Source organism: Onychomys torridus, chromosome 2 (genome assembly GCF_903995425.1).
Source record: "Onychomys torridus chromosome 2, mOncTor1.1, whole genome shotgun sequence".
Lineage (NCBI taxonomy): Eukaryota > Metazoa > Chordata > Mammalia > Rodentia > Cricetidae > Onychomys > Onychomys torridus.
In genome coordinates this window covers 21,043,442-21,057,873 of record NC_050444.1, presented here as the reverse complement: position 1 = coordinate 21,057,873, position 14,432 = coordinate 21,043,442, and the positions used below count along the sequence as shown (strand labels likewise).

Below are 14,432 nucleotides of genomic sequence, written 5' to 3'. Positions count from 1 at the left end.
TAAATGGAGGAGGGCTAAGAAATGATTAGGTGTGGGTGTGTGTGTGTGTACATACGTGCACGCATGTATGTGTGTGCATGCACACATTTACTTACAGATATATTTAAGACCTATTAAAAATACACATATATGTGAATACTAAAAGTAATCTTGACTTATTTTCTTATAGAGAATGGTTTTTCTTGCTTTCCCATGAAGTTTTGAACCCAATGTATTGCTTATTTGAGTATGCAGGCAAGAATAACTATTGTTTACAGATAAATCCAGCATCAACCATAAATCCTGATCATCTTTCATACTTCTGTTTTATTGGTCGCTTTATTGCAATGGTGAGTTCTCAACTTTCAGTTATTTTGTTTACATGTTGCCTATTTCAAAAGTGTTCCAGGAGCTGCAGAGATGTCTCAATGGGTAAATTATCTTGCCAAGCAGGCTCAAGGACTTCAGTAGCCTGCATATAATTCCAGTACTCAGGATGTAATACTGGATCCTCAGAGCAAGCTGGCTAAGTAAATTTGCTGAAACTGCACATTTCAAGTTTGATTTGGAGAGTCTGTGTCAATATTGTGGTGAATAATTTAGGAAGACTCAACATCAGCCTACACACACACACACGTGCATGCCACATACATAGACATGTGCAAAAGTGTATTGTATAAAAATATTTTGAATGAAATTTTATAACCTCCCTGAGTAGTCACAGGCAATTGACAGTTATTAGGGGCAAGTGTCAGATTCCTCAGTGGTGGAGCAATCAGTAAACTTCCCTTCCTTATGTAACAGTATTTCACTCATGCTCATTCAAGCAGCCCAGATTAAATACAATGGGATGTGTGTGCTTAAACACATATGTGTGTACACGCACGCAGAAAGAGAGATGAAAGTAGAAGGGGAGAAATTTGTTCGGAAGAAGAAAAGCTGAGTGGGAGAGGGAGGGGGATAACATGATAATGGGAATATGATTAAAGACATACATTATATGTATGGATGAAATTTAGGAAGAATAAATAAAATTTAGAAAAAAGTAAAAACCTATTTGTTACTCACTTAGTGTAGGGAAAAAGGGATGGTATATGTAGTTATTTAGCCCAAAGAAAATCTGAGTTGCTGAGTAAGTATGCTTAGTGCTTTTAGAATTTTCAGAGCTTTGCAGTTGCCCCTGTGAATTGTTGCATTTTGAAAGGTGTTTGTTATTTTTACACTATGTTATCCATTGATTCATGTAGCAAATATTTGTTGATGATCTACAATAATTCCATGCCCATTTCTAGGCACTGGGTATTAAAGAACAATAACAATGGTGCAGTTCCTACTCTTGGAATCTAAATTCTGTGAAGGAGGATCTAGGGAGATCTTGCTTTTTCATATAGTGGATTAAAGGAGACCTTTGAAGGTTGAATATGAATGGAAACATGAAGAAGGAAGAGACTGGGTCATATGCATACCTTAGAGAAGAGCACTTAGGGCTCATGGAATAGCAGGACAAGGCCGCAGGGTTTAGAAATGCCTCATTAGTTGAAAAAGAACATGGCTGGGGCAAAGTATATGGAAGACAATGTGAGGGGTGAAATTGAGAAATACCATGTAGAACTTTTAGGAAAGTCATATAAAGGTTTTGAGGAGATCAGTTAGTGTCATGAATTAAGTAATACCAACAAGAAATCCTACAACTATGCACAGGGGAAAGCAGAGGTAGAGACATAAAGACAATTTGTGGAGGTCACAGTGAGATCTCATAGTGATTTTGGATCTATATAGTGTAGTAATAGTTTTAAGAAGTGGTTTGGATTTGGGCTATATTTGGAAATTAGAAAGAACTAGGTTTCCTGGTAGATTAATGGCAAGGCATAAGTGTAAAGTGAGGCATCAAAATACATGGTGCATACATTTGCTTGAAATTGTCAATTCCTAAGACGAGGCTTTGGTGGCAAGAGCATATAAACACAGGAGGTAAGGAAAATCAAGAATGTTGGATTTCTTCTGCATTTCACTGCATATGGCATTCAGTGGAGGTATACAACAGATAGGTATGCATATCTATCTGGCAATGAGGAGATGTCCAGGTTAGAAAGAGGCATTTGGGATTCTAAACAAGTAGAGACTATCAAAAGCTCATGGTTGTGTTAAGAAATAATATGGACAGGGGAGTTAAGGGATATTTGTAAGCTGAGGAGATGAAAAGGAGTGAGAAAATCAAACAAACAAAACTACCTGAGATTGGAAAATCAAGTTAAGTGATTACCAGAAGAAAATGGAAGAAGGAAGTGTTTTTCAAAGAAGATACCATGGTTAATCCTTTCATATGTTACTGATGGGTTTGCATCAACCATTTAGCAAGGTGGAAAATGTTTATGAGTGTTAGGATGTAAAAATTGTTGTGTATTCAAACAAAATATAAGCATCTGTTAAAAGTTTGTAGTAAACTATCATAGAGAATTTGATAGCAAAATAGATTTTCTTATTGTAGCTCAGGCTGGTAACCTGTTGGCTCAATCTCCTGAGTGCTGGGATTATAGCCATGTGCCACCAAACTCAATTGAAAACAAAGAATTTGATGAAGTCAATAATACAAGGAGCAATGCCTTGGATAAAAGGGAGCAGTCTGTACTACTCACAAAAGTAATAAAAAGCTTATTTGCAATAAGAGTGTGGGAGTTCAGATGCTAGTGGTGAGCAGAGTGGGTAGACTGCACAAAAGCTCTCCTGGTTGCTGTTTCCTATGTGCAATAATAAGTATAGTAAGTGTTTGAGGACAAAGGCGCATTGGGGAATAGTCATCTGAGACAGGGAAACTGAATATAGTAAGGAATAATGCTTCCTCTGAGGTTGCTGGGCAAGGTATAGATGGAGTCAATTTTAAGTTGGTTTTTATCTAGGCTTGGGATTTTGTTTGAAATACAGTAGGCAGAGTTTGAAGTTGTGTAAGAGGATAATTTCAATGACTTTGTGATTGAATATAAACTGAATATGTGGCTGAGGGCCAATATAATTGTTTCAGAATCAAAAATCACTGGTGTTTCTTCCTATATTCCTATGTATGTATGTTATGTACATCATGCCTATGCTGTACATAGGTATGAAGACATGGGGCTCCTGCAGATAGGAAATAAATGGAAAGAGGTGCATGGAGCTTTTCATTTCTTCATCTAATTAAGCTAATTATTAAGAATATACTAAAAAACAGGGGAAGTTGATAATAAAGTACCAAATCATATATAGTTTTGATTGTACATTATATGTTACATTATATGTTTGATCTGTGAAATAAAATTTTCATTTTCATTTGTTTTCTATGCTTTGCATTTTCATATTTTAATTTTCATAATTTATACCATTGAGTAGTGCTTTTTAATATGTAAAGTTTCATGACTTCTGTTTTATCACTGTGCTCTAAAGATTATTTTATAAGTTTAAATAAAATGTCTTGTTTTTCTTAACAGGCACTATTCCATGGAAAGTTTATTGATACTGGCTTCTCTTTACCATTCTACAAGCGTATGCTAAGTAAAAAACTTACTATTAAGGATTTGGAATCTATTGACACTGAGTTTTATAACTCCCTTATCTGGATAAGGTTTGAAGATTTCTTTTTCATTGAGGTATTTACTTAAAACCCATTTGTAAACTTTGTTTGTGTGCACACTCACATGCTATCTTTTTTATCCAGAGACAACAACATTGAAGAATGTGGCTTAGAAATGTATTTTTCTGTTGACATGGAGATTCTAGGGAAAGTTACTTCACATGATCTGAAATTGGGAGGTTCCAATATCCTAGTGACTGAAGAAAACAAAGATGAATATATTGGGTAGGTTGATAGATCTGATTGAACCCAGTGTATAGAATTTATGAAATCTAATTATAAATCTCCTATATATACACTCTTAACTTTATTAGTTTTTACCCTTTGGGAAATTCTCATCAGATTCTTGCTCTGCTAGGGCCTGATCCTTGTTCTCTAAAGCTGATCCACATCTCCCATCCCAAATTCCTTGAAATAAAAAAATGTGTGTCATCCTTCCCTTTCCCATTGCATTTGCAACACGCATCCCCCTCCTGACCAGATCAGAAGACATGAGAACACTGGTGCTGAAAAGGGACTTTGCAGTCTTCAGAATCTCAAAAAGAAAAATATATATATATATTCTCCCTCCTATGTGGATCCTAGCCAGTTTTGTGTGTTTGTGTGTGTGTTTGTGTAAAGTGCATGTGCAGTCACAGGATAACGTGGAGAAAGGAGAACAGGAAAGGGTAGATACTAGGTGATGATAAGGAAAACCGAATGCAGGTTATTGACACTTGATTTATGAAGGAGGATATAAACCTTATTGTTTTTCTAGTTCTAATTCTGTCGAGGCTGTTTCATTTTGTGATGATGGATAAATGCATACAAATATGTTCCATAGTGAAAATATAAAATCCAGTGAAAGTTTATTGAGATGTATATACTTGAGGTCTGGATAATTTTGGTGTGTGGACTTTTTAAAATTTTTAAGTTCTTTATAATAAAATTTGAGTTAAAAAAATGTTTTTGCAAAAACTGTGTAGCTTGTTTGTTTATAGATGAAGGGACATAGGCTATACTAGGAATGGGCAAAATCATGTCTGGAAACTATCCTTTCACAGTCATTTCATTCCATTCCCACCCTAAAATTTCTATTTATTTATTCATTTATTCATTTATTTATTTATTTATTTATTTATTTATTTGCTTCCTTACTTATTTTGTAGAACAGCCTCGCCTCAAACTCAGAGATCCACCTGCCTCCCAATTGCTGGGATTCAAGGTGCACATCCCCACCACTTGGCCCACGTTACCATTTTTTTTAAACTGGTACATAATAAATGTTTCATTGGCCTATCTATATTCAGTGTGAATGGTGCTGGGTTTATAAAGAAGTTTCAAGTAATCCTGAACTTTGACTATATTCAGTCTTTCCTTTCCTCCTCTGGGCCTCACTGCCTTCTAATATTCTCCTTCTTTCCCTAGTCTCTTTTATGTTTTCATGTCACATAGGTAAGAGCATTTGCTGCTCTTGTAGAAGACCCGGGTTTGGTTCCCAGCGCCCACATGGTAGTTCACAACCATATATAACTCCAATCTAGGAGATCTGACTCGCAGGCACCAGGTATTCACATGGTGCACATATGTATATGCAGGCAAAATACCCATATACATAAAAGAAAAATACATGTTTGAAGAAAAATTATGGATTTATATATCTTTATAAAATCTGGGATTCACAAGTAAAAGCATGAAATACTTGTTTTTATAAATCTAGTTTATTTCACTTAATATAATCATCTCTAATTTTATCCATTGTCATCTGATTGAGTTTATATATAATTACCATTTCCCTCTTGCCTTCTCTCACTTCAAACCCCCTCCCATGTACCTCTGCTCTCTTTCAAATTCATAGCCCCCTTTTTTCACTAACGTTGTTTTATGTGTATATGTTTATACACACACACACACACATATTCCTAAATAGCTGTTCAGTCTATAATGTTAGTTATATGGATATTTTCAGGGCTGTTTGGTTTTGAATAAATATTTGGTATGCTCTTCCTTAAGAATAGTTCTAATTTTCATTTTACTAATTATTATAGTAGCAAGGCAGATTGCACTCTCATCAGCAGTATGGAAGAATTCTCTTTTCTCTGCTCCCTGGCTAGCATTTGTTGTTTTTTCTGTGGTAGCTATTCTGGGGTCAGATAGTCTCTGTGTAGTTTTAATTTGCATTCTGTGATGACTAGTGATGTTGAACATTCTTATGTTTTTTGTTTATTTGTTTGTTTTTTGGCTATTTGTATGTCGTCTTTCAAGAACTACCCATTCGTTAGACAAAAGTCTAGTGGCTCTGTAACTCTGGGGCCTGTAATTTGTTGAATTGATCCAAATGTCTGTTTTATTTTTTTGACTGTGGTTCTGTTTAAATTTTCCTTTTCGTTATAGATTGCCAGGCTGTCTAGGGTATTCTGTATTTCCCTACAATTTTTAGGGTGTTTTTCTAATTTTTTTTTCCAGAATGCCATTGGCATTTTGACAAGGTTTCCACATTCTACCTTGCTTTTGATAATGTAGCTGTTTCCATGATACTAATTCTGCTTCTCCATGAGTATGGGTGGCTTCTATCTTCTGTCTTCTTCAGATTCCTTCTGTGGTGTTTTAATATTTTCACTACAGAGGTTTTCACTTTCTTGATTAGATTTATTCCTAAGATTTATGTTCTGTCTATCATGAATGTGATTAGTTTCCTAATTTATTTCTCACTACTGGCATGCTCATTACTGGCATATAGAAACACTGTTAGCTGATTTCTATAAAAATTATTAATAACTGTTTTATATATGTGTCTTGATTCTGTCCTGTTACTTTGCTGAATGCATTTGTTAGTTCCAAGAGTTTTCTGCATTTGTCGTATACAGAATCATACTGTCTGCCAGTGGAAAGAATATGACTTGCTCCTGCTTGTGCCTTTGTTTCTTTCTTTCCTTATTTCCTTGGCAAAGACTCAAGTGGTCTACTAAGTATAAGTAAGCACCTTGTCTTGGCCCTGCTCAGAAACGCATTGAGGTTTCCTGCAATGGCTAGATTTGTCAGCTACAGCCTTCACGATGTTGGTGCTTGCTACTAGATTCTTCGGGCCTTTTGTCTCGAAGGATTGTACATCATCAAAGGCCATTTCTCCATCTTCTGAAATCCCATGTGATTTCTGCCCTATAATCTCAGAGTCTCAGTCTCTTTTTCATGTGTGTGTTTGTTATCGGTCAGCCTGTCTATCCTTGTGAAGTTTTGGTATCAGTTGATTACTGTCTTTGTAAAATGACTGACTGACTTTTATTTTGTGGACTACTTTGAGGAGCACTGATGTTAGTTCTGTAAGTGTGAATCCATATAGGCCTGCCTCAGCCATTTTACTTAGAAGATAATTTATTACTCTTTCTATCTCACTGCCTTTTTTTTTTTTTTGGTTTTTCGAGACAGGGTTTTTCTCTGTGTAGCTTTGCGCCTTTCCTGGAACTCACTTGGTAGCCCAGGCTGGCCTCGAACTCACAGAGATCCGCCTGGCTCTGCCTCCCGAGTGCTGGGATTAAAGGCGTGTGCCACCACAGGCCGGCACTGCTTTTTATAGATCTATTTAAGTTGTCTATGTACTTTTTATATAATTGTAGTAGATCATATGTGTCAGGAAATGTTATTTCTTCTGTATTTTCCTTTTATTGGAATATGGGAGAGGTATATGGGAGGATTTGGAGGGATGAAAGGGAAGGGAGAAATGTTATAATTAAATTATAATCTCAAAAAATGAAAATAAAAAGGTTGAATGAATTTGTTAATGGAAAATCATGTTAACTCTAAAATCACACATATGCTTGCATGCATATATGCTTGTTGTGTGTATACATTTGGGGAGTATATTTTGAAAAAGAGAAGGAATTTAAGGCTTTCTTAGTGTATTTTCTTTTAGCTTCATATATAAATGACCTATTTTCAAATACTGTCTTTATTTTCAGTTTAATGACAGAATGGCGTTTTTCTCGAGGAGTACAAGAACAGACCAAAGCTTTCCTTGATGGGTTTAATGAAGTTGTTCCCCTTCAGTGGCTACAGTACTTTGATGAAAAAGAATTGGAGGTTAGGCTCCTTTTTATTTGATAGCAGGGAATGCTGATGAGGGAATATCCCTGTGTTGTCCTTCCATCTGTCTCCACCTCCCACCCCGCCCCCACCTCACCTCTCCTCTCCCTGGTCAGTGTTGTTTGTTCCTTTGTTTAAGACCAGGTCTGCTTCTGCTCAGACTGGCCTTGAAATCCTGATCCTCCTGCTTCAGCCTCTGTCGGTGTCTTGTGCCAGTGCTGATCCACCATGTTTGGCTTCTTTTATACTTGTTCACAAGGTACACACATTTGAGTATAATATTGAATTTTCTCATTTCTCTAAATGTAGCTGGCATTGGGTGTGTCTTATGTTTTGTGATGTTTTAAGAACAATGGTGTTGCCAGACAGTGTTGGCACTCAGGAGGCAGAGCCAGGCGGATCTCTGAGTTCAAGACCAGCCTGGTCTGCAGAGCAAGATCCAGGACAGACACTAAAACTACACAGAGAAACCCTGTCTGGAGTAACCAAACAACAACAACAACAACAAAAATCAATGGTGTTACAAGGACAATATGATTAATCTGTGTCACCTGTTAAGGCTCATAAAACAGGATTTGATCACTGTTAATAATTTAGGGCAGTTTCAAGAATCTTACTGTAGTAGTGACTTAACCTGAAAGATGAGATTTTTAAATTAATTCTTAGTTGTCCTGTCTGCATGTAAGGATGGGCATGCATCAGAAGTGGTTTTGCTTATATAGGGTAAAATACATATAAAACTTACCACTTCAGTGATTTTTAAGTATGCAGTTCAATAATATTAAGTATCACTGCATCATTATACATCATATGAAGTCTTGGGAATTCTTCCAGCTTATAAAAATTGAAACTCTACACACATTAAGCACAAAGCCTCATGTTCCCCTATTTTATTTTTATTATTCTGACTATTTAAATCTCCTTTAAATGAAATCATGTCATCTTTGTGTTTTTAAGACTGCTTATGTCACTACCATAATGTCCTCAGTGTAGCATATTTCAAATGTATACATTTTGATTTATGGCATCTAAGCAAATCTAGAAACAGAGCACATGTATTGCCAAATTATTTTCAGTGGAAAAGAGAAACCCCTTTCAACAAATAATGCTGAAGCAATTGGATATCCATGTGAAAGAAAGTTAACTTTGGCCACTACCTCAACCCAGAAACAAAGATGAATTTTAAATGAATATTAACTGTAAACATGAAAACCTAAAATAAAACAAGAGAATAGTAGCCTAAATGAAATCCCACTTTGGATAATGTTGGTAATTTCTCAGGTTACAATGTTAAATGTATGTCTTCCTCATGCCCTAGCAAAATTCCATTAGGTGCTTACCTATGGAAATGAAATGTGTGTTTATATAAACACCTGCAGGTAAATATAAATATTCATAATATAGGTAGAAGTTGTTTACAGAGAATTTTTTTTTTAACACTGTAAAGAAAACAGCCTGACTTCCTTAAAAGTAAAAATTCTGTTCACTATTAAGGAATTAAAAAGGCTAGGCGTGGTGCAGATACCTATAGTCCTAGCACTGGGAGGATTGCCATTAGTTTTAGGGCTGAAGGTAGCTGGGTATATGTGGTGAGCTCCACCACCCCTTACTTTCCAACAGGAATACATAGTAAGACCCTGCCTTGGGAAGGAGGGAAAAGAAAACACCAACACACTGGCAGAAACTACCAGGACAAACTGTTCTACACAAAATATATTTTCAGAAACTCCTATAAATAAATAAAAAGACATACAAACAAATAACTTCCCCTGGTCCCAAGTCTTTGTTGTGGCTGATAGCGTGCTTCTTTCCCAGGTTATGCTGTGTGGCATGCAAGAGGTTGACTTGGCAGACTGGCAGAGAAACACTGTTTACCGACATTATACAAGAAACAGCAAGCAAATTATTTGGTTTTGGCAGGTATTTGCTTTATCTTTTTTGAGACAAATCATTTGAAGAAAATATTTTCTCATAAAAATGTGGTCTTAAAGCAGTTTTTATTTTTGAGAGTGTTTGGACCTGTGTTTTTGCCTTCTAACTCTCACTATTTTCTAAATGGAAGTAAGATTGGCCTTTAGTGGTATCACAACTGTTCTATGAATTCTGTGTTTCCAGAAAAGGGCATGTGGGTTTTGTCTGGCTGGTTTGGGGATTTGTTGGGCCGTCCATTGAGATAGGGTCTTCCTGGATAACCCAGGCTGGTCTTGAATTTGCTTTCCTCTTGTGTCAGCTCATCCAGTGCTGCCAGGTGTATGTTTTTAAAGACTCTATCAATGTGGGTATTTAATTCTTCTGAAAGTGATAATCTACTAAAGAATTGGAATAATTTAGACAGTAATACACAAGAATGACTATTTTTTCCTACTATGTTTTGGCTTAAACTGTGATCGGGTAGGTTGCAGAACATCCAAGTGCACCATTCTAATATTTAAGCACTTTTTTTTTTTTTTTCCCCAAAGACAGGGTTTCTCTGTGTAGCCCTAGCTGTCCTGAAACTCAATCTGTAGATTAGGTTGGCCTCGAACTCACAGAGACCCACCTGCTTCTGCCTCCCGAGTGCTGGGATTAAAGGTGTGAGTCACCACTACCTAGCTATTTAAGCACATTTTCTTTTTCTTTTCTTTTTCTTTTTTCTTTTTTTTTTTTTTTTTTTTTTTGTTTTGGTTTTTCGAGACAGGATTTCTCTGTGTAGCTTTGCGCCTTTCCTGGAACTCACTTGGTAGCCAGGCTGGCCTCGAACTCACAGAGATCCGCTTGCCTCTGCCTCCCGAGTGCTGGGATTAAAGGCGTGTGCCACCACCACCCGGCTAAGCAGATTTTATAAGACATTTTGTTTTGCTTTGTTTTATAAGTTGAGGATTTTAAATCTCTAATACTGGGATATTCTTTCTATAACTGTTTTACTTACTATAACTCAAGTGAGCAACTTACTTAACGACTGGACTTCTGGCTATTTTCACACTCAGGTGAAAAGCTAGGTATTACATTATCATGGGGAGATTTTCCAAAAGGTACTTCTTTTTATAGGAATGATCCTCATTAGTTCATTATATTTTAATATATAGACCCTTCTGGGAACCTGTCTTAAATATTCATCAGTATGTACAAAATGGCATACACCAAAGTGCTTAATGCAATAATTGTATGCTAACAGAACTCAAATGTCTACCAGGATAGGATTGAATGAACTATAACATTTATTTTCTGTATGTATGTGCTATAGGATATGAATATACCATCTCTGAAAGGTAGGAAGGGAGGGGAAGAGGAGCTTAGTAGTTGGAGGCCAAGCTGAGAAAGCATTTAAAAAAACTAGTGTCTGTTTCTTCTATTTACACAGGAGTAAGTCTGCTTTCAAGATGAAATACAGAAATGCAGACTAGACAGTGTGCACAGGTGTTTCCCCTTTGCACCCTTTCCTGTCTCCTTACACTTTAAAGACCTGCATTGGACATGTGTGTCTAAATAACCTAGGAACTTGAAGTCATATAAACCCAATAAGTATTTGTATTTCTGAACTGTTTGATTTAGGTAAAATGGTGAGGTTTATGTCAGGCTGGTAATAAAATGTGTTTCCTGTGTCTTGATGGCATTGTGGCATTTGAATCCACTAGGAAAACCAGAGACAGATTCAATTCAAATTTAGATTAAATGAGTTTATTCTTATTGCTAGCAGAAGGATGGCAGTGTTAGAACCAAACAGTATGCCATGCAGAAGGGGCAGGTTTAAGGTGTGGTTTTAAGGCAAACATCAGAAAGGCATGTATCACAACTATCCAGGAAATCCACAGCTGGGCAGGAAAATTGTTTTACTTCCCGGTTGTTTACTTTCCCCCCATATAGTAATAAAAAGACCATTTCATCCTCTTTCCCATAGCAACAAGCAGGTTTTACAGAAACAAAGGCAGCTGTCAATACCTCACAGCCCATGACTGTTCTTACCACACGTGCAGGCCACTAGGATCTCCCAGATGTCCAGAGCAAAAGGTCAACAGCCCTTCAGGGATGCCTGGCTCCGTATTACATTTTTTTAGTCATCACAGTGAACCTGTGTAAATCATTACTGAGGTCTGAGCACTCTAATGACTGAGATAGAGCAGTTCATTTCTGGACAGGCAGAAAACACAGTGCCATTAGTTTAGAGCTGGCTTTCATATCCCCACAATGGACTGTGTGCCTCAGCACAATTCTGTGCAAAGTTTTCGATGTGGATTAGCAAAGCGTTTTATGTTTAACTAAATTGTTACATTAGCTACTTTCTTGTTACCACAACCAAAGTCTTGACAAATTCTTGGCCCACAGTTTTAAGAGTACCAGCCATCACAGCAAAGCATGATGTTAAGAGCAGCTACAGCAGTGACCTTGGAAGCTTGTTCGTAGGTATGCAGATCAGGAAGTAGAGATGGCCTGCTCCCATTTCTTTTTATTCAGCCTGGGACTTAGCCCTTGGCATGGTGCCTCCCACCTTTAGGGGAGAGTCTTCTTCCTTCACTTAATGCTGTCAGGAACACCTCAGACACACATTCAAAGCTTGTGCCTTACTAAGGCTTTAGGCTTTTAATTAATCCAATCAAGTCTGTAATGAAAATTAGCCACCTCCTGTGTATTTCCTATTTGAAGAAGCCTTTTTGTTCTCAAACTGCCCTTTTAAGTTACTGACTTCATTATATTTGAACCAACCCATTCATTATTTGCCATTCATATTCCTCTTCCAAAAGAACTTGTCAGCAAATGTCTATTTTGGAGACATCTTTGGTGTTCCAGGTATTAGTGAAGGGCATAGAAAGTTTGTAAAATGTTTAATAGCAGAAAATATCACAGAGAAAAGCAGTGGGGAAGTGTTCATTTGTTTTTGTAGCTTAAAAGGAAGTAGTTGACATAGCTTACCAGTAGTTTAGGGCTCAATGAGACCAGAGTTCAAATGTTCTACTTTTTAGCAGTTTGAAGAGACAAATTACTTAAACTCTATAGGCCTCCCTTTTCTTGCATGTATGGTGAGAATACTAATGATTGCAGCTGCCTCATAGATTGTTGTGACGTCTAAGTAAATGAGAAACACATGTCACAGTGCTTAACACCAGCTCTCAGGAAGAAACAAGTGTACCTCTTAGAGACATTACTGTAGGCAAGTGACTTAAGGTTTTGAAGCTTCTTGTTTATTTCCCATTTGTATGATAGCTGTGATAGTGGCTGGTTGTAGTGTTACTGTGAGGGTTAATTGATGTGAGATCTACAGTGCACCTAAGTGGTAGTATTACACTTTTTGTTGCATTACTTGAGTCAGTGTCAGTGTTCACTTTTTTTAACATTTTCACCTATTTCCTGTTCATTATTGATAGGATGCTGACCCTTATTTTTATTAAAGTACATTTGATTTTGTCATACAGTTTGTGAAAGAGACTGATAATGAAGTAAGAATGCGACTCTTGCAGTTTGTCACTGGAACCTGCCGTTTACCTCTAGGAGGATTTGCTGAGCTGATGGGTAAGTGCAGATTCACTGTAGTTTCTCTGAAGTTAGTTTGTGTAATAGCTATTAGACATACAGTAGACTTAAATGTAATGACTATTTTTTTCTGGACTATATGTGAGGTTTTTACAATAGGAAAAAAATCAAGGATACCAAAGGCATTTGTGTCTTGGTCACTGTTCTACCCTGAAGAGACACCCTGACCATGGGAATTCTTCCAAAGGAAAGCATTTAATTGGGGCTTGCTCACAGTTTCAGAGAGTTAGTCCATTGTCATGGTGGGGAGCATGCCAGCATGTAGGCAGACATGGTGCTGGAGGAGTAGCTGAGATTTCTACATTCTGATCCACAGGTAGCAGGAAGAGAAAGACACTGGGCCTACTATGGGCTTTTAAAACCTTAAAGCCCATGTCCAGGGACACACTTCCTCCAAAAAGGCCCCACCTCCTCATCCATCCCACCCCTTGTGACCAGGCATTTGATTCTAGGAGCCTGGGGGGCCATTCTCATTCAAACCGCCACAGTCTGTGAGATAATGAAAGTGTTATCAAAGAGAGCTAGCTACTGCTTTACTCCATAGGGTCATTGCTAGGAAAGCAAGATTGTGTGAAAATAGTTACCTTTCTCTCCAGGGATGTAATTCTTACTTCACTATCTCTGCAGCACCGAAAAGCTTCTCAGTTCAGAAGTAGACTATAATTATGAAAATTTTAGTTTCCTCTATATCATTCATATAACAATATGACATGCTTCTGTTAGATTTAAAGGACCATCAGATAAATATTTTCTTCTCTTATGTTCCTGATTTAGGAAGTAATGGGCCTCAAAAGTTTTGTATTGAAAAAGTTGGCAAAGACACCTGGTTACCAAGAAGCCATACATGGTAAGTTTAAGAATCCTAAACAGGAAGGTGAGGGCCAGAGAGGTTTTTGTTTATTTGTTTGTTACCAGGTAAGAGCCATTATAGCTACTTCATTACACTTTGTGACAGAATCATATAGTGTTCTGTAACTAAGTACTCTAGAATGAGATTGTATAGCTTTAATAGAAATACTTGAGAATATGTCCATTGGTTTAATGAATATTTAGAGTACCCATTATATAGCAAGTAGGATGGAATTACTCTTTGCATTTTTATGAGCCTTTTTAGGACAGAAAAGATAACAAATAGCTGAAAGGAGAAAAGAGTACTGTAGCAATTGGAGTGTGTGAGTTGCTTGGACGTGATAGTGAGCCAGATTCCTTGGAAAGGGTAATATTTAACTTAACTTTAGTAAATAGCATGCTATGAGGGAAAGTAGACTATTCTTAAAATAAATGC

General features: G+C 37.0%; 1 protein-coding gene across 8 annotated transcripts in view; it reads left to right on the top strand.

Annotated features, from left to right (window-relative positions):
• The window catches only part of Wwp1 (WW domain containing E3 ubiquitin protein ligase 1), a 116,388-nt gene that overhangs the window by 92,552 nt on the left and 9,404 nt on the right, over positions 1-14,432 (top strand). For all 8 annotated transcript variants that reach the window (XM_036177718.1, XM_036177717.1, XM_036177719.1 and 5 more), the window contains 7 exons: positions 170-329; positions 3,441-3,574; positions 3,668-3,808; positions 7,519-7,639; positions 9,458-9,562; positions 13,030-13,126; positions 13,922-13,994. In XM_036177718.1, coding sequence (XP_036033611.1) covers positions 170-329; positions 3,441-3,574; positions 3,668-3,808; positions 7,519-7,639; positions 9,458-9,562; positions 13,030-13,126; positions 13,922-13,994 — 831 coding nt within the window. The remainder of the gene's footprint in view (positions 1-169; positions 330-3,440; positions 3,575-3,667; positions 3,809-7,518; positions 7,640-9,457; positions 9,563-13,029; positions 13,127-13,921; positions 13,995-14,432) is intronic.